This window comes from Leuciscus leuciscus (assembly GCF_965113295.1).
Source record: "Leuciscus leuciscus genome assembly, chromosome: 9".
Classification (NCBI taxonomy): Eukaryota; Metazoa; Chordata; class Actinopteri; order Cypriniformes; family Leuciscidae; genus Leuciscus; species Leuciscus leuciscus.
Window position 1 is genome coordinate 28424056 of NC_138733.1, and position 20824 is coordinate 28444879.

Sequence of the window (20824 nt, forward strand, 5' to 3'; positions counted from 1 at the left end):
TGGCCCTGTCCCAAATGGCACACTCCATGTGCACTTGCCATCTTGTAGACTCACAACGGTACATGTGTCTGTTAAGTCCACAAGGCTGCATCCGAAATCGCATACTTAGTTTGCTTCTATATAGTAGACGAAAAAACGTGTGAATCTTCCAGCGAGATTCTGAAGTCCACATTCGATAGACACTTTACCATCCCATGAGGCCACGGGAGAGGATTTGTGAATGAAGGTGACGTGACGTAACTGACGCTGGTAGGTCACATGATGACAACATGGCGGAAGTAGTACGTCTGGATTACTTTCATACTACACACATTCATACTATATAGAACATACTTTTTAGCAGTCATCAAGTAATTACTTATTCAAAACAAGTACCTACTCAAGAGAGTATGCGATTTCGGACGCAGCCTACAAATCCGTAGGGTCTTCAACCCTGCTCCTGGGAACCCACTGTCCAGCAAAGTTTATTTCCAGCCTGCTTCAGCACACCTGCCTGTGCATGTTCAAGTGATCCTGAAAAACTTGATTAGCTACTTCAGGTGTGTTTGATTAGGGTTGGAGCTAAACTCTGCAGGACAATGTGTTCTCAGGAGCAGGGTTGAAGACCTCTGCCATATGGTGTCCCATTTTCATTTTAGTTTTCTTTGTGGCCGATATGCGCCCTTGATTTGCACTTTTGCCGAGCCCGCAAGCCCATGAGCTCCACAGCAGACTTCTATCCAGCAGTCAAAGCGGCATTACGCCATGCCAAGAAAGTGTGGACTTGGAGGAAGATCATGAGGGCTCAAGACCCGGATATACATCATTATCCGCTCCGTCTCGCAAACAATTGAGTGCGCCAGCCTTTCAAAGTATATTTCTTTGGCTGTGAGCGTGGAAAGATGCGTTCTGTGCGTGAGCACAGTGGATTTTGTTTTTAAGCGCTAAAGTCACTCATACATGTGCTGTTGTACACACACGGGTTGCACGCGGACGGGGTGTGTGAACGTCATCGGACCCTCTTGAAGACGAGAATGACATCACACAGACAGTTACCGGACCGCAGATGGCCGAAGTATACTTCGTGCTTTAGGGTTCCATTTGGGACAAGGCCTTAATGCTGGGAAAGACTTTCAGTAAATAATGACTTAAATTAGTTTGTTTCTTATGACCTCCGAAGACTGTGTACAAATATGCCTAATTACATGATATATAATATGCGAAAACAGTACATCAAAAGAGTACACTCTTAGAAGAAAAGGTTCTATATAGAACCTTAAAGGGTTCTGGTCAGGTACTTCATTTATAGAACCTTTTAGGCTTTCCCATCATGGGATCATTTTATGGATTTCGTTTGAATTCATTTTGAATTCAATCCAAATGAGGTTCCTACTAGACAGTATGCAAGTATGAGTCACATGGACTACTTTTATGATGATATTTTAGTGCCTTTGCATCCTTTTTGAAGCTTAAAGCTTCATATTCAGTCCATATTCGATTTAATTGCAATAAAAAGTCAAACAGGTTTGGAACAACATCAAGGTGCGTAAATGATAACACAAATTGTATTTTGTGGGCGAACTATCCCTTAAAGGTGACAAAATCAGTTAGGTGATTAAAAGTTAAAACTGTTTTTTTTCCTCCCTCTCTCTAGTAGAGAAAAGAAAAGAACTGCAGTTTTCTCTCTCTCTTTTTCTCTCACGTCCTGTCCCCCACTTTGTGGCCTTTCGCTGTCGTCCTGATAGGTTGTGTAACTGAACTTGGCTGCTATGCTTACCTGTTTTGCAAAGTAATCAGTTTCAGTGAGTTGCTGAGTATGGTGATATGTGAGAGAAGGCTGGGAGGGAGCGGAGTTTGTCTGACACCTGCCTCCCAACAGCAAGCTTAAAGATCCTCTGTTTTCTCTCTTTCTCTCTCACCCGCTCTCACTCTCTCTTTCTTTATTGAGGTTAAATTCTTCTGCGGGATTACAGGTTACCTCAGGGGAATGCAGTTAGCTGAGCTATGGCTTCTTCTTTTTTTCGGTGTTGAGTGATAGGGTGGCTGAAAGGGGCTTAATCACACAGCAACCACAGGCTCTGTGGATCAACACTGAACCTTTCTGAGCATGTTCACAGAAAGCACACTCAATAAAAAACGATAAAAGCCCCCCGAAATGCCTTGCGGGGCAAAAAATCCTGCCATAGAGTTCATAAAGCCAGGCAAACTGTGAACGAATTCATCACTGAGGTAAATTAAACAGCATTTACCCGAGGAGAGCAAGCGTACGTACATGTGTTTGAACAGTATGAATGTGTCACAAAGAGCTCCATTCATCCTTCTCCTAAACTATAAGCTGAATGTCTCTCTATTCAAAACAAAAGTCAGGGTTAAGCTCCTCTCACATATATGTATATGTATTGCCTTGAGTAAAATGTGACCCATAACTGACCCTATTCTTTGCAGATATCAGCCTGGCTGTGTAAATTAATCCAATCATTGTCAGTGCTACTGCAATGCTTTCTTTCTTAACACGTTGAATAGGTCTTGGAGATGTTTAGCTTGGTGTGTCTGAACCATGTTTAAATGGGCCACATAAACAGGAATCACTTGTTTAAAATCTTTTGAGATAACATTTAAACTTCATTCCCAGTTCAAAAAGACCAGATTTTGATGTTTGAATATGGATTCAGAATGTCAGAAACACAACTGTATTATGTTTGCTTTTGCCACACTAAACAAACTCTATATGTCATTTGTGGTGCTTTATGGGAGTGGGCGGAGCTAAAGTTGTTTTGGCACAATAGAGCACTGCAGTGATCATTTTTAATATTTTTACAAAATGTAATACACATTTATAACGCTATATTGTGTTATATTACCTTGGCAGTAAATTACAAAAAACTAATTAAGGTTCCTGCGTGATTTGACATCTTTCTCTCTTCCGACCAACGTAATCAATCTCTCTCTGTTTATTTCCCTCTTTTGGAAAGTCGTGGAAACGCTATTGCAGATTTTTTTCTTTTGCTATCAGAGCAAATGCAAATACCAAAATTATATCTGCTGTCGTCTCCCGTTCACTCCTATAGAAGTTTACCCAACTATGATGATTTCCGCTTTTGGGAAACCCGAAAATGTGGAGAGGGTCCATAGGATTTTTCAATTGGTTATTGGATTATTGCAGAAAAGAAGCTCTGTGACCAACAAAAGTTAATGATGTTTACATGTTTCGTCCATCATAATAATCTTCACAAATGAACACAACTTTCATGAATTTTGAAGCCTAAATTCAACCAGCAGAAGGGAAAAGCTAAACGTAGAATATACACAGATGGACACATGACTTGTGCTATAAGTATTTGACTAGTAAACTATCAGTACATCTATAAGTTCAGTTGCAGTACAAATGAAAAATGTAGTTGTAAACTAGTTTTGTACTTTAAATTTGACTTAAAAGTATTATTTTATACACTAAAAAGTAGTATTTAAATAGTACAAGTAAACTAGTGCATTGATATTAGTATACTTACTACATAAAGTATGGTTCAAAATATACTTGAACTTGAACTGTACTTAATGAACTTGTACTTATTTTTTGTAAGGGATAGTGTATTCTGACATCATTTACCCATTAGACTTGAAACACAAATTAATATTTTTAATGAAACCTAAGACGTTTCTGCACTGAAAGGCCAGATAACCAAAACTTAACTTACCTTTTTATTTTGTACTATTTACAGTCTGCGAAACTATCAAATTTACCTATAAAAAGTGAATAATATTTGACTAATCTCATGACATGCCCCATTAAAAAATAAACAGCTCTTTTATTAAGCTTTTATCCAGTGTGTGTCATTTTCAAAATGTTTCTCATCAATTTCATTATGTGTTTTAATATAGAAAAACTGTTCAGGGGAAAGGTATAAAAGAGCTCGAGCAAGTCTTAAAGATTTAATCAATGTCTCCATAGTGATCTGACTGTTCTCATCTCTGTGTGTTTCTCTAGGGTCTACTCTGTGCCAGTAGAGCAAGGACAGAAAGCTGCCGTCTAAACGTCAGGGCCTTTTCATTTCCTCTCTCCACTGGATCCTTTCAGGGACGTGCCGCAAGTGTGTGATTTCTCATCCAAACGTATATATATATATATATCTATAGCGGAATCTATTACGTCAGTAGACGAGAGTGTGTTGCAATCAAGAATTTTCTATGAATCGTTTTTAACTGCACAATGTCTAGCGTTCATGCACATATACCATATGTTGCACTCAGAGAAAGTCCTTGGACTGTGTGAAACAGCTCATCGGACCTTTTCCCTCTCCACCTGCAATATATATTTTTTTATTTAAACCAAGTTCAGAACCTTTCTTAAAGGTGAAGTGAATACTTTCTTCTAAAAACTAACCCATTCATAGTTGTTTTCCACACACAGTAGAAACAAACACTGTGACTCTGTTCATTTGAACACCCTGACACAACAACATTGGCTAAACCAATGGCGTGAGTTTGGGACAGGACTATCTGTTCGACTAGCCAATGGTAGACAAGCTGCAGCTTTAAGCAAACATTCTCCCGTATTTCTTTCCAGTACTCTGTCCACAGCGCGCTAAAGTGATAAAGCTGGTCTCCATCTCTCTCATTATTTGACAAAATAGAGAAAGAAGCAGAGAGAGAAATGCGAGTGGAAAATCGGCTCTGAACACCCACTTGTCAACTGCTTTAAATAATGTTGTTTTCTATTTTCTTTCTTTCACGGCGGACAACTCTAAAAGCACTGCAGATTTTAAATAGCTCTGGGATGCTGGGTAGCAGATTAATGTTTCATCCTGTTAGCTTTAATGGGGATTGGAGGCAATCCGATGGGTGGACGAATAAGGATGCGGAAAGACAGACAGTCCTCGTACAATGGGCGTCCAAAAGTCTAGTGAAATGCATAACAATATGAGTGAAAAGTAAATTAGTGCACCAAAAAAAGTTTAAACTAAGACACTATAGCGAGATACTTACTTTTATCTTCCTCTTTCTGTCTCTCTCACTATTCTTTTTTCCTTCCATTTTTTTAGATTGAAATAGAAATCAATCAAAGCCCTTTTAATCTGAGTCGAACACTCAAGAGTGTCTTGGCTCTTTATTTCTGCGCTTTCTTACGGTCTTGTGAATTGGTTAGTTCACCCAAAAATGTATGTATGACTTAATTTCTTTCTTCTGTCGAACACAAAAGAAGATATTTGGAAGAACATTTGGGGTCCAAACAACACTGGACCCCATTGACTTTTACTATACCCAGACAGCAACATATTGTTAGCCCAGATCCGGCCCACATCTGGGACGTGTGGATTTCACGTGTACATTGGGCCAGATCTGGGTATAAGCATAAAATAAAAACTTCTGGTAAAAACTTTTTTTGTGTTCTACATAAGTATGTAAGTCAAACAGATTTGGAATTACATGATGGTGAGTAAATAATGACAAAACTTTCACTTTTATGAAATAACTGTCTGCCCACCGGCATCTGTGTGTAACAGAGGAGGGCTGCTAACTCAGATCTCTAAAAATGTTTCCATTTCTTTTCTAGCTCTAATTTCTGTTTCTTGATTGCCAGCTTTTCCTTGTGCTTGCTGGTTTTCTATTTAAATCTAAATGAAATCCAATCTTGCGTGCATCAGACAGCTTGAGCTTGTTACTTTGACGCGTGTGGGCGTGTATAAAGGCATTAGTCTGTAATATTAATCAAGATTTGCAATATAGCTATTCTGGTAAATCATTTGCTTAAAATGTGTCCTTACTGACAATAGCATTTCAGATACCTGGAATTGGAAAAACAGACTAAATAAGTAAATAAATAAAGCATTTCAGCTCTTTTGAGTCATTCTGACCCCCCCCACCCCATACACAAGAGATGTGTATATAAAAAATGTTGGGCTTCATTAACTCCAACAACTTTCTTTTGGGCAGGTTGCTTTATTCCATGTGAAGGGACTTTATACTTCTGTAAAGAAAAAAAAGAAATAAAATAAAAGATGTGTTTGATATTCCCCCATTCAAGTAACTCCTCAAATTAATCAGCAATGCAAGATAACCTTCAGCTCACATAGATTCACATTTCAATTCTGTTACTAGGTTTTCTAAGTTGATGTAAGAATGGAGTGGAAAGTGCAGATGTAGATTTTCCTTCAGAAGTGTCTCTCGACAGTCTTTGAAGGGAAAATCATAAGAGATTGTATTGTATTTCCTGTCAATGGAGGCTGTTTCTGACATCAGCGCTTATTTTCTTTTATGTTATGTAAGGTATTCTGTCAGCAAAAAGGTATATGTATGACTTTCGGAGTACATTTGACCAGCAGTTTGATAATGTAGTAGTATACAACACTCCCAGTACTTGACCTCTGCTAACCATTACTGTTATTCATGGACATTTGTGTGATTTACTGAAGTTTAAATGTTAATGCCCATTGCTGTATATATTTTATAAGACAACCTGTCATCTATTTGTTGTATGAGACTTTTATATTAAATAAATATTATTGTTCTCAACTGTGCTATTATGTATTTGATTTAAGAGGAATTAGGAGGGGGGGGGGGGGGGGGGGGGGGAGGGGCAAACATAAAATAACCTATGTAAATCTGAATATATAGATACAAATCTGAATATATAAATGTAAATTCTGAATATAATGTTATAACTCTGAATATATAAATGTAAATCCGAATATATAGTTACAAATCGGAATATAGATGTAAATACTGAACATATAGTTATAACTCTGAATATATACATGTAAATCTGAATATATAGTTATAACTCTGAATACTGTATATATTTATAAATCCTGAATATATAGTTATAACTCTGAATATATAAATGTAAATCCGATTATATAGTTATAACTCTGAATATATACATGTAAATCTGAATATATAAAAGTAAATCCTATAGTTATGATGTTATAAATCTATGAATATATTCAGTTATAACTATATATTCAGGATTTATAAATATATATTCAAATATATCTATTTGCGGCATATCTCATTTTATGCAATATGGAAGAAAAAAACTTCTTTCTAGAATTTGCATGTTCGACTATTGAACATTTACATAAACACCTTGCTCTGTTTTCTGATACGCCAATGGTAAATATCACAGAGAGATGGTTTTGATATTTTCATTTTCCCTGACATCATCATATACTCATTTTCCACTGCTGACAGTCCAAATGAGCTCATGTGAAATAAGTAATATGAAACTTATCACTTATTTTGCTGTATTTTTTCACAAGGACAAGATGTAGATGTTGAATTCAGATACATGAATCGGAGTCAAACGGTTTTTATTCTCTCCTCTTGGGAGAACTCATGATAAATGTGTCTGGAAGCCTCTTGAGGGCGCTTGTGAGCCACAGAACGCTTCCCTCCAATTCCAAATGATTGACACACCTGAGGATGCACGTATTGAAATAATAAAACACAAGTAAAGGCCTGTGTTGTACAAAGTTTGACGCTTAAACAGAGCTGTTTGGTGCAGGAGAGCAAAGGGATGAAGGGATTTTGTGTCTGAGAAGCGTGATTACGTTGGGATCTGCCGAAGTCTCAGCCGTTGTGTTACCATTGGCGTTTAGTGCTGCACGATAGCACACATCTTATTCCCCGGCGCTTCAGTGTGACAAACCCGAAGATCAGTTTGAAATAATGAACACGTTCACACACACACAACCTCTCCATCTTTTATGATGTTGTTCTCACAAGGGGGAAATGTAAGTCTGTAACCGCTGTCGGAACAGGTCTGACTGGCTCCTTTGTGTTCTCCTGCTGTTCTTCTGTTTATTGGCGAGCCGGCTGATCAATGCCGGGAAGAGTGTTAACTTCGGGTCACCACGTATGAACTAGACACCCAGACAAAAAAAATAAAATAGAAAGAGGATGAAAAGAGGGAAAAAAACAAAGGTTTTCAAAGCCAATAAGTCAGTTTAAAGTTAATCAGTTCACTTAGAAATCATTTTGATAATTCATCAAAGCATATTTCTTCTATGTAGGAAACAACAGCTTCAAAACTGAGAAAACTAGGAAACTGATTCGTCATATTTGAATGACGTATTTTTACCAGCATCAAATCCCATTTGTGATCAGATTTTTGCACTAATAACTGCTTGTGGGAATGCTCTTAATAAATCAACTGAAAGTTTATTGAAGTTGAAATGAAACGGAAGTTACGATAATTACGGAAGTTTTTCGTCTTTTTTTAAACTAATTTCTTCTGTGAAGTACATGCAAGTGAAAGCCTTTCGAAAAAGAAAAAAATATGTATGGCAGAACTTGATTTTGTCCATCGGGAATTGATTGGATTGATATGGTTTGCTATTGGCTGATCTCATGTGAGTGACAGGTTGCCCCGCCCTCATGCCAGTAAACACATCATCGGAGAAGAGATGTTGTTGGAAGAGGGAGGGGGAAGCTGTTTTAATTAAAGATTTCATGGTGACTTTAAAAGTGTGTGCAAAATAACTTCTTGCTTACAAAACATAAACTTCCTTCCAAAGTCATATAATGCAACATTGTAGCCCACAGGACATTAAATATTTCATTAAATATAGCATAAATCGGCTGTTAAAGCCTTTAGTGGGTTTTCACATCAGCTCTGTGAGAGGCAAGGCCATGTCAACAACTGCTTTCTTTCCAGGTAAAGCGTTACTGTTTCTAACTATTTTGCAAAGGAAGAAAATTATGCCCTTTTACCTTAATAGCCGAGACCATTTGAAGGCTCTTTTCAAAGAGAAGCATGTCATTACTCTTCTCTTATATTACTGAAATTATATACTGTTTTGTTGTCTCTCTTGCACAAGTCAATTCAGTTGACATTCTGCCTATGCAATTGCTGTGTATTTTCATTTTTAAATTCCCATTTCAAAGTGGCACAGAGGGGTTTATAATAAGCACATTAAAGTTAAACTCTTTGCATTCATCATATGTGGCAAGATTGAAATCATGTGCTTTGGATCAATCTATATAAAATCCATAATGGCGTCTAAACACAATGAAGTCTGTAACGATTATAAACACACATCATGAAGTTACAAAAGAGGTCAAATGTTATTAGGCACCCAATCATTGAATGCGTTCAAGTAGCAAACAATGGTTAGGTAGAATAGCATACTACTATACTACTTTTAATATTGCTGCAGTATGTAGCATGTATACTATGCACAGTAGGCAAATATATGGATATGCATATGTAACTTGAATTAACTACTACATTTGCCTAAATGATCAGTTTACAGGAGAGCTAACAGCATTGACTACTGCATCCCATAATATGTGTTTGTCAATATGCCATTGACTTGAACTTTGAGCATCACACACAAGACACAAACACACACACTCACACTAGAGAGATTTTGCTCACCTTCCTTTGCCAATTCGACACCGTGGGATTCGTTTAACTTTGCCACCTTTCAGACGAAGGAAGAATGGAAAAAAGTGAGAAAAGAGGTTTGAGAAATTGAAACGTAACTATCATGACTGAAACTTGAAGTTGGGTTAACTTACAACCAAGCACCATGATTCCCATCACGAAAAGAACTGCAGCAATAATCAACCCTGCTTGACGCAGAGAAGCGTAATCTTAAAAAAAAAAAAAAAAAAAAAAAAAAATTATGTTATGGATAAATCAAAATGCAATGCACACACACACACACACACAAATCTGGTCCAACAGTCTGAAAACACAAAGTCACATTCATTTTAATTTCATGTTTGTGTGAGGATGTCGTGGGAGACTTGAAATCATCAAGTGTCTCTCAGCAGGAGAAGCAGCAAAAGTCAGATTTATAAACATCTTAAACTTTATTACATTCAGAAATAATAAAAAACATTTTATGAGCTCTCTCTCATCATTTAAGGGTGAATTTCACAAACATGATCACAGCGCACATGTAGTATGTACATATGTTTGTATATATATATATATATATATATATATTATGAAATATATAAAAAGAAAATCATGGAATATACATGCATTACTATTTGGGGAATTTGCATTTTTATTAAGTCATTATTTAGAATGTTTAATAAGCTCTTATCCCAAGGGACTGTTGTCTGGTAGCTGATTCCTGGTTTTACTATCCTTGTGGGAGCATTTGGTATCCACAAAGCAGGCAAAAGCTCATACAAGCACAAGCACACGCACTTTGAAGTAACAGTGAAAATCAACCGGCATAAAACACCGTTAACTGATGACTCGGGAACATATTCAAGCACTTCTAAACTCAGTTTCTGGGGAATGAATGCAGAACAGAGGCATCCACGGGATATTTCTTGAACGTCAGGTGCCCTAGCTGCCCTAACAATAGGAAGTGATTGAAACAGCGACTGTCGCCAGGTCATAAGCTTTAAACTACAGCACTTGAGACAGTAATAGCGCTCATGCTCGGCACCTCTGCTTCTTATAAACACAATGCTTTCCACTGACAGGGAGGTGGGGCTCCTCTGGTCTTTGTGTGCGGACGCACTGTCAGCGGCTCGTATGCCACTGTACCAGAAAAGCCAGCAGACAATTAACACCTGAACAGCACGGTTGTGATTTTAAAAATGAAAATGCCACATTTTGTGATTAGTTGTTAATGGGTTACACAAGACAGGGTTTGTTAACTAAAACGCTGCGTCCAAAATATCCCTACATCCTTAGTAGGCGAAAAACAATGTGCAAGTATGTACGAATTCATAGTATTAAAAAAACAACGGGAGAAAATTCCCCGGATGACCTGCTACTTCCGGCAAGATTCTGAAGTGCGCAATCGATGGACGCTTTACTATCCCATGAGGCCACAGGAGAGGATTTATGAAAGTGAAGTGACGCAACTGAAGCCATACCGTAGGACACATCATGACAGTAGGGACTTTAAAATCAAGCGTTTAATGTTGTCTATGTGGTGTTTTTTATATGCTTTAAGACAAACCATGTGCAAATTCATAAGTCAACACCATTACTGAGTATTTTCTCCTTAAAACTGCAGTGAACCAAAGACAGTCTCAAAAACGCAGTTTGAAATCGCTGGTGTTTCTGACGTCACAAACTACCTTATAACCAATCAGGGGTGTTTCCCATGCAACGACGTAACTCGCTGGTTCACTACCATAGTACGATGCAACGTTGAAGAAATCAACTAGCCAGTCACGACTGTTTCCCGAAACCGTACTGTCGCAAATTGGTCGTTCAACCACGTTGGTTAACGATGTCACACAGATGGTGGAGTAATAACTTTCTTTAATGAATCTGTTTGAGATCGAATTAATGTTTTTCTATAAATTACGAACATGGCATCTGAGGACTATTTCTCATTTTTCTCAGTTATTTTGCTTTATTTCCAGATTCAATCATAGGCTCGTTCTTATGTACAGGTGCTGGTCATAAAATTTGAATATCATCAAAAAGTTGATTTATTTCAAGAATTCAACTTAACAGGTGAAACTAATATATTATATAGACTCATTACATGCAAAGTGAGATATTTCAAGCCTTTATTTGTTATAATTTTGATGATTATGGCTTACAGCTTATGAAACCCACAAAATCAAAATCCCAGAAAATTTGAATATTTCATGAAATCACACAGTAATTACACAGTAATACCATGGTCATTGAACCAGGTTTTGGTTCTTCTGGCAGTGTGGGCAGGTGCAAATCCTGCCGGAAAATGAAGTCAGCATCTCCATAAAGCTTGTCTGCTGAAGGAAGCATGAAGTGCTCTGAAAATGTCCTGGTAGACGGCTGCGTAGAGTGGACAGCACAGTGGACCAACACCAGCCGATGACATGGCTCCCCAAACCAACACAGACTGTGGAAACTTCACACTGGACTTCAAGCATCTTGGATTGTGTGCCTCTCCATTCTTCCTCCAGACTCTGGGACCTTGGCTTCCAAATGAGATGCAAAATTTGCTCTCATCAGAAAAGAGGACTTTGGTCCACTGTGCTTTATTAAATCCAGAGTAAACACAGCCGTCTACCAGGACATTTTCAGAGCACTTCATGCTTCCTTCATTTTCCAGCAGGATTTGCACCTGCCCACACTGCTAAAAGAACCAAAACCTGGTTCAATGACCATGGTATTACTGTGTGATTTCATGTAATATTCAGATTTTCTGGGATTTTGATTTCGTGGGTTTCATAAGATGTAAGCCATAATCATCAAAATTATAACAAATAAAGGCTTGAAATATCTCACTTTGCATGTAATGAGTCTATATAATATATTAGTTTCACCTGTTGAAATAATTCTTGAAATAAATCAACTTTTTGATGATATTCTAATTGTATGACCAGCACCTGTAGTAGAGCACGCTCTTCAAAAACGACGCTTACAATCTCTTGACAAACTAAAAGATGTAAATTACATTTAAATGTATTCTAAATAAAAGACACAGGTTGTACTGAATGTCAGCTTGCTTATGTTGCTCACGACAAGGATAAAAATACAAATATAAAAAATAAAAGCTAATTCAAAATACTAAAACAACTGAACTAAAACTATAATAAACACTAACATAACACCACAAGATCACAAAATATTTGGTCTATTAGAAAGTGTTGTTATTTTTAACAAAAAAAAACTATTAACTGTTAATAAATAAGTTGAAGAACTAAAACTACTAAAACTACTACAACTAAAACAAATAAATAAGTAGAAATATAAATAAATAAAAATAAAAAGCTACTTCAAATTAGTACTAAATGCTATAATAGTATATAAATAATACTAAAATAACACTGTGATCAGATTACTGTGATATTTTATCATCCATCACGTGTGAATCAAAAAGTCCAATAACTTTAAAACGTTCTAACACAACTCTTCCCAAAAAACACATGATTTATAAAGTATCATTCACGTCTGTAGCACAAACCGTGCGGGACGATTTACAGGCTAACGTTTAATAAATTTCATTTGAAAGTCACGTGTCTAGTATCTGTAAAACCGCATTTTTCCATCTTAAAAATATATCTGAATTACGCCATATGCTCTCATTGACAAATGCGGAACAATTAGTTCATGCGTTCATGACCTCAAGGCTAGATTATTGTAATGCTCTACTGGGTGGTTGCCCTGCACGCTTAATAAACAAACTACAGCTGGTCCAAAATGCAGCAGCTCGAGTTCTTACCAGAACCAGGAAGTATGACCATATTAGCCCAGTTCTGTCAACACTGCATTGGCTCCCTAATAAACATCGTATCAATTTTAAAATATTGCTGATTACTTACAAAGCACTAAATGGTTTAGCTCCACAGTACTTGAGCGAGCTCTTAACGCATTATAGTCCTTCATGTCTATTGCGATCTCAAAATTCCGGCCAGTTGATAATACCAAGAATATCAAAATCGACTGCTGGCGGTAGATCCTTTTCCTATTTAGCACCAAAACTTTGGAACAGTCTTCCTACCATTGTCCGGGAAGCAGACACACTCTGTCAGTTCAAAGCTAGATTAAAGACACATCTCTTTGCCCTAGCATTCACATAATACATTATAGACTTCTATAATTCAATGTTAGGCTGCATAGATTAGGTCAGCCGGAACCGGGAACACTTCCCATAAATCCTGATGTAACCGTTACATCATGAGAAGAATGGCATCTACGCTAATTTTAGTGTCCCTTTGTTTATCCCGAGGTTTTCCCGCAGCCTGCCGGATCCAGGCCGTATCCAGATCTGATGAAGGACCTTCGCCTGGACCCGATGACAACGCAGTGCTGAAGTGCCAACTAGTCTCTCCCTATGGAGGATCCCTTTACCACTCTACAGATAAAGCGTCGTCGGGAAATTCGTTTCGCGTACCTACCCCGAAGTGATCAAATAAATTAAATTCTGTATCAAATTTATAAGGAAAGACCAGTACTTTGTTTAGGCTTGGTTTGTAGGGGATTACAAACCTGCGCACATATATTCAAACGCACATAACTATAGAACCAATTCTTAATGCTCATGTGAATGCCATCAGCGTTTATCACAGGTTCGCGTTAAGTCTGTGTAGAGAGAATGGTGTCGTCTTAGCGGCCCCTAATTTAATAACAAATGATCGTTGCGACGGAAGCGAATCAATCAAAACTAACTTTAGCTGGAAAATAACTTTATTAAAGAACCGCTATAAAGCCAAAACAATCTCTGTTACCTTAAATTATACGTTTATCTCTGTAAAGCTGCTTTGAAACAATCTACATTGTTAAAAGCGCTATATAAATGAAGATGACTTGACTTGACTTAATACTTCAGGTTAGGGGTTTGTTCCAGTGGTAATTGTGATGTCTGCATTAGTAAGCACTATTAATTACTAAATGATTAAACAGATACTTACTGTATTTAAACGGCTCATCCCATCTCTTATCTGTTGAAGAAAATGTACAAATGTAGGTTTTGACATAATAAACCTGAAGACAGTCTATGTGCCTATAAAATGTAAATGGACTCCATCATTTTCATAATATGCAAAATAAGCTACTAGTATATGTGTGGGTGTGTGTTGGCATATTCGTGTTCACTGTGATGGATCCATGAGCCTGCTGCTTCTAATGGGATGACACAATCAGAGGACTTTTCCTTTCACCCGTCCACCTTAAATTACCTCCAACACGAATTTCTATGATCCAGTCAGGGTTGAGCCAATGGGATGCTGTTTGTGCAAATGACTTAATGACTTGATGGGTAAAAGGCAGTGGAGAGAGACTGATATGGGTTTTTCATATTTTAATATATGCTATAGCCATGATGGAATTTAAAGGGATATCTTACCCGAAGATGTTGTAATGAAAAGTATGTCATTATTTATTCACTATTATGCAATTTCTATTAGATAGTTACTGGCACAAGGGGAAACTACCACCTCCAATAAATCAATGTTTAATGAGTGAAAAGTCAGTATAAGCAGAAGATGAGGAAGATGAGAAAGTTTACCCCACACTGTTACTATGGTGGTTGTGCTGATGGTGGTTTTGCTGATGGTGGTGTCAACGGCAGTTGCTATGAGAAAATGAGAGGGAGAGGAGGTCAGGGAGAAAGACAAGGAGAGAAACCTAATCTAGCATGTACACTCTTTCCTCAAACTCACAGAATTATGAATAGGAGTGAGCTTTTGAATCCCGTTTTTGTCCATAAATGTAAGTTGACAGCAAAGACTTTCAGTGTGAAAAGCAGACGCTTCCCCTTATCTCAATCCTATGCATTTGTCCGTAATTGCTTCTAATTAAATTCCAGCAGCACTCGTTCTCTGTCCGGCCCTGTCTTTCAAATTCAATTCTTGCATATTTCAATGGCACCGCTCTCCCAGGATATATGGTTGGTTGATTCTTCATAAAGCATATCAGCTCTCCACGACCGTGCTCCGCAATCCCGCGGAAATGCCGCATTATCTTTAAGCCTCTCAGCATGGAAAGAGCGTTGAACATTTTCTAATTACCTGCTAATTAGTTTCTAAGTTATGTGTGCCCTTGATATGAATTGCATGAGTAAAGAGGAAGCCTCTCAGCTATTCATGCAATCCTCGGCTCCGTTACCCTCCCCCAATCCCGCAATCCCACACTGAAAGTCCTTCTGTTTGAGTGGGAGGTTTTACCAAAGCTGTACTTAAGTCAGGGGCATCAAAGCTTACTTTGTCCGGCAGAGGTCTTGTTGGGGGTCACGGCGGAGGTCACAGTTGAGATGTTTGTGATCGCCACAGGTGCGGTGATGTTTAACTGCTGTGCGTCCGGGCTCATTGTCACCCCTGTCGCATTCAGGTTAACTGGAGGAACGAGGAGAACACTTCTGTGATTGAATTGTATTTGAGATTTGAGACCGTGATATAAGTCGAAACAAACAGCCCTGGTTTATTATGCCACCAGAAATCAATTCTTTCCGAGACGGATCAAACTTTACAGAGTATGTTATCAAGGTAAGGGAGGCCAGGGAATGTCGTTACATCTGTGACTCAGTTTAGCTCTATTGGAAACACTTAGATTCAAAACAGCAAACATAGCATAGAATAAACAGATAACAATTCTATAAGACATAATAGGCAATCCTGGAATTGTTACGCGGGGAAATAAAAATTTAAAATAATCAATACTATTAGAATCCTACTATTACCCATGGGTCCAGTGTTGTTAGACGGCAGCGCACCGCTATCCGGTGGTGTTGTGGTGGTGTCCTCTGTTTTTGTCATATTCTCAGCTGCATAACCTTCACAGACAGAAAAAGACAAACATTTTAGCTTTGGTGAGTAAAATAAATCATCTACTTCTGCAAAGACAGAAAAAGTTTGGGTGGAGAAATCTTGTGCAGGCAACTATCTATACGTGTGGTCATTTGGATGCTGATCATACTCTCACATATTTTGGAGTTGCCGTAAAGTAAGTTTTCTGGGATTCTGTTCAAGATCTTGGGATATTGATTTCCCTGGGGAATTTTCAACAATGTGCCTTGGCAACAATTCAAATATTATTTTGAAGGCTGATGGCTCTCTTATAATATTATTTATAGTGTATAAAAAGACCAGAAAATGGCATTAGCAAACCCCCCATCTATTGCATGGATGAACTGACTTATAATTTAAAGCTTAAAAAAGATTAATTTCAAAGTAATAGTGTGAAATACAAGTTTGTATGAATATGAAGACACCATTTAAAAAAATATATAAAGATAATAAAGAAGACTACAAACAAAATACTGTGAAATTATAAATGCATACATTTGTGTAATATAAACAATGAACTGAGGGCTTAAATACAGAGTAATCAACGGAAAACAGAACAGGTGCGTAAATCAATTAACAACCAAGGAAACTAACGATGACTAGGAACTATATTATATTATATTACATTATATTCACTTTAAACTGTCAAATTAATAAGTAATATATATATAGGCCTATTACAGAAGGAGCGAGCGAGAATGTGATAGGCTGTGTTCAGTGGCACTCTCATTAAGACTGTAGAGACAAATATCTGAGATTGTCACAGGACGACATGAGGCATTTTTTACAGAGCATAACCAACATCTCCATCTGACACCATAATGACTTATGAGTGTTTAAAGAACACATTCAGCACAATGATGGTGGTTGGCTTCAGAGTTCAAGATTACACATGCAGCAGATGAATGCAAATGTATTCTGAGTCTGGCATAATAACAGCGTGGTGATGTAGAGTGCAGTGGTTTGTAATGAAGGCAGGCCTCTCATAGACCCTGCCACAGAACAAGGACTAATTGTGGTCTAGCAGAGATGAGTCGCAGCATTTTTTGTATGCATTTTCCGGCTACGCACAGCTTTTCCAACGAATCCCTTCACAAGATGAATGGCCACATGAGACTGAGCAATTCTACTGGCAAGCGCTGTGATTATTGCAGAAAGGCTATAATCAATCTTTTATCTGAAGTTTTCATCTGAAAAAGCCCACATATTAGACCCGCTGGTCATTTGTGGTTTTTGGTAATGTAGGATTTTATTAAAAATAGGCTTTATCAGATTATGCTGACAAATGTTTATAGTGTACAGCCTACGTGTAACGTGATAAAATATGGAGTGTGTGTGTTTGTGTGTGTGTGTGTATGTGTAAGAGAGAAATAAAGAGGAGCAGAATAGTGATAACTCACTTCTGAAGACGAGTAACAGAAAAATGGACACCCCTCGCAACATGATCTGAAAGAGAGAAAACACTCACAATCACAAATACACAAACAGGTTATACTTAGAAAACATGATGTGTTCCATGTTCAAAATTACAGATTTTTCCACAAACATCTGCTGTTATTTCAGCATTCTATTCTCTTTATCCTATTGCACGTTTAAAGCAATGTGAAATGCTCTTTTTGCAACCCATTTCACTTCTATACTGTGACTTTTTTTTTTTTATATACGTGAGAAACATGTTTGATCACACTTTAATTTAGGGAACTCATATTTACAGTTAACTATGACTTTTGCCTCAATAAACTCTTAATTTACTGTATTGTAATAACCTTTATTAAAGCTTACTAATTTACCTTTAGTAAGGTAGTTGTTGAAGTGGTTATGTTTAGGTATTGAGGGATGTAGAATATGGTCATGCAGAATGAGGCATTAATATGTGCTTTATAAACCAATATGCTAGTAATATGCAAGCTAATAAGCAACTAATTAATAATAAGAATTGGTCCCCAAACTAAAGTTTATTCATTAGGAGTTGTTTGGATGGTAGAAAAGTTGTTGTTATATACCTAAATGAGCCAGACTAAATGAGAGTTTGCCAAGACAATGTCTAAATGTGCTACCAGTCAAAAGTTAGATAAAAAAATAAAATAAAATAAAAATTCAGCAAGGATGAATTAAATTGATCAAAAGCGACAGTACATTCTTACAAAAGATTTATTTTTGAAATAAATGCTGTTCTGTTGAACTTTGTATTCATCAACAAATCCTAGGAGAAAAGACTTCTTCCAAAAACATTTTAAAAGAATCAAGGGAATCCATTTTAGATTTAATTTTGAATATTTAGCAACCGTGTATCTGTCATTGTGCTTTACGCTTCTCTCATGTTGCCCGTAAACATTCTGCCCATGTAATGAGAGCATTTGAGATGAAACGTCTTGACATTTCCCAACGTTACCATTAGCCAATCAATCCTGAGATGTGGTTGTTTTAGAAATTTGTGCCTTTTGATCCATTAAAGCCAAACAATAGAAGGCTGCCAGTGTTTCTAATGGGAGGGGTTACTTAGCAACACTGCATAATACAAACACTGGATTATGACACATCCGATGACAGGCCGCCATTACAGTCACCAAGCTCTCCATTAGTATAATCAAACAACTGCAGGACCAAAATACAGCAATCCATAGGTGTGGAGAACAGACTGCAGCAGACTTGGCCAAAACTCAAGGCTTTGAATATGAACCAATGATAGCAGAGTAATAGGGTGTCAGGGAGAGTGGGGTAAGATGAGTCACTGGGTAAACTGTGTCGTCCCTGTATTTAGAAAACTGTGCACATACATTTAGAAAAGATCCATTACAAATGGATGCACACGAGAAAATGATAAGTAACTTTTTTTTTTTTCATGTTAGATGTTCTATATCATGCTGTTAATTGTTAGTTGTTAATATAAGCCATGCATTATTAAAATGAGCATTTTAATATGTTAAAATGTTAAATGGCTGGTTATGAGGCACATTAATGCCCCCAGTATTAAAACAGTTGAATAAGTAACATTACTAAATGCACCAATTACTAAGATCACAAATAACAGACAATCAGTAACAACCGATATAGATTTGTTTTTGTTTTTTTGAAGGGTTGAAATTTAAATTACAATCATTTAAATAGTTATCTCTACATAACAAGTTATTGTGCTGTTTGAACAGTTTCATGCTGTCTGCTCTGATTAGGGAACAATATTACAACACATTGTGCAATGATCTGGATGAGAGAAACAGCTTCCTCTAAGCCGGCAGAAATGTGTCCCAATGTATGCTCTGCTGAAACCAGCACATGGAGAACACAACCCAGCAGGAAGCCGTTGCATCCATTTCAAGTTTATTTGTATCGAGCTCAAGTTAAAAACTTAATTAAGACAAGTAATGACTGTTGACATGTCAAAGATGATTAATGCATCATATCAAAGCTTTAGGCTAAACATTTTCTGAATAAATGAGCAAAACCAAATTGTGATACAGTTATCTCCACTTCCCCCGACAACAAGAATGGGTGTAGTGCTAATAACAAAAAAACACATAGTACTCTGCACTTCTTCCTGTAAAGCGTGAACTGCTGCACGTGTCTTCACTGAACATTCACTTTAAGTTTGCGTTGTAGAGTTGAAAGTTTAGATCAAGCTAATCATTCCCATCTTTTTTAACACTATTCAATGCAGAGATGATTCTGATTCATAAAGAAACGGAGTGAAAGTCTCAACGGATCCATCTATTAATGCCTGCAGACTGGCAACAGTAACATTCCTAACATGGTGAACGCAACTTTATAAGCTGATACTGTATAAATGCAAGACTGTCTGTAACATTTTCATGATAAATCTATCAATGTCATATACTGTAGTACAAATTTGTATTATTTTTATATGTGCTAAAATATGCCTAATTTTCTTCATGCTAAATATAATTGTATTTTTTTTCCTTCTGATTATGGGGTGAAATATTACCTATAACATTTCTACATGAAACACACAGAGAAGCCTTTATCTTTTCAAACTATTCCAAACATTCATAATATGCTACACATTTATTTGTCCCTTTTCCATACATTTGAATCTTTTATTTTGTGGCCTCCAAGACCTTTTTTTCATTAGAAGTAGCCACTTTGATATATGGAGGGCGAGCCTGTATTGAACTGTGGCTGTGTAACTGCAGGTGAGTGAGTGTGTTTACCGGTTTCTAAAGACAGATCGTCCTCTGGGTCTTACATGATCGATGGATCAGATAAACCGAAAGGCTGGTCCACGGTGACCTCACATGCTTGGAGCATGTGTGCCTTCGACAAAGCATATATCTCTACTTCTCTCTCTTTCTCTAATGCTTATTTTGTATTTCATACTCAACAAGCTCAAAATCTTTTAAAACAAGTCTACCTAAAAATATTGACTGTTTTATTTGACTTACCTTGATGCTCATTTTGATCTTGCGTATCACATCCAATCAGAGTTGAACAGAGAGCAGCATCTGTGGGTTCCTCGTAACTGAGAGAAAATGGAAGCTGGGCAAAGCATTGACCACGCCCTTGTTGAACTTCCTCTAACGCTCAGTCGTTCTCACTGGTGTCGAGGCCTCTCACTCCATCCACATCTGCCAGCCCTCTTTTATGCCCGTCTCATCAGCTATTGTCTACAATTCAAACTGTGTTAATGCCAGCC

General features: G+C 37.3%; 2 protein-coding genes across 3 annotated transcripts in view; one reads left to right on the forward strand and one right to left on the reverse strand.

Moving 5' to 3' along the window:
• The window catches only part of LOC309505680 (uncharacterized protein), a 20557-nt gene extending 14068 nt beyond the window's left edge, over window positions 1-6489 (forward strand). For both annotated transcript variants that reach the window (XM_082179153.1, XM_082179154.1), the window contains exon 8: window positions 3965-6489. In XM_082179153.1, the coding sequence (XP_082035279.1) occupies window positions 3965-4010 (46 nt within the window). In that variant the 3' untranslated portion in view covers window positions 4011-6489. The remainder of the gene's footprint in view (window positions 1-3964) is intronic.
• On the reverse strand, window positions 5849-20777 carry fxyd5 (FXYD domain containing ion transport regulator 5). The gene is made up of 9 exons (XM_082179149.1): window positions 20574-20777; window positions 17577-17622; window positions 16071-16163; window positions 15595-15726; window positions 14901-14966; window positions 14305-14334; window positions 9499-9573; window positions 9356-9401; window positions 5849-7838 (listed from the first exon to the last, which is right to left on the reverse strand). Exons 1-9 carry the CDS (start codon window positions 20583-20585, stop codon window positions 7814-7816), a joined length of 525 nt encoding a protein of 174 aa, XP_082035275.1. The 5' UTR covers window positions 20586-20777; the 3' UTR covers window positions 5849-7813.
• Between the last annotated feature and the right edge of the window lie 47 nt (window positions 20778-20824).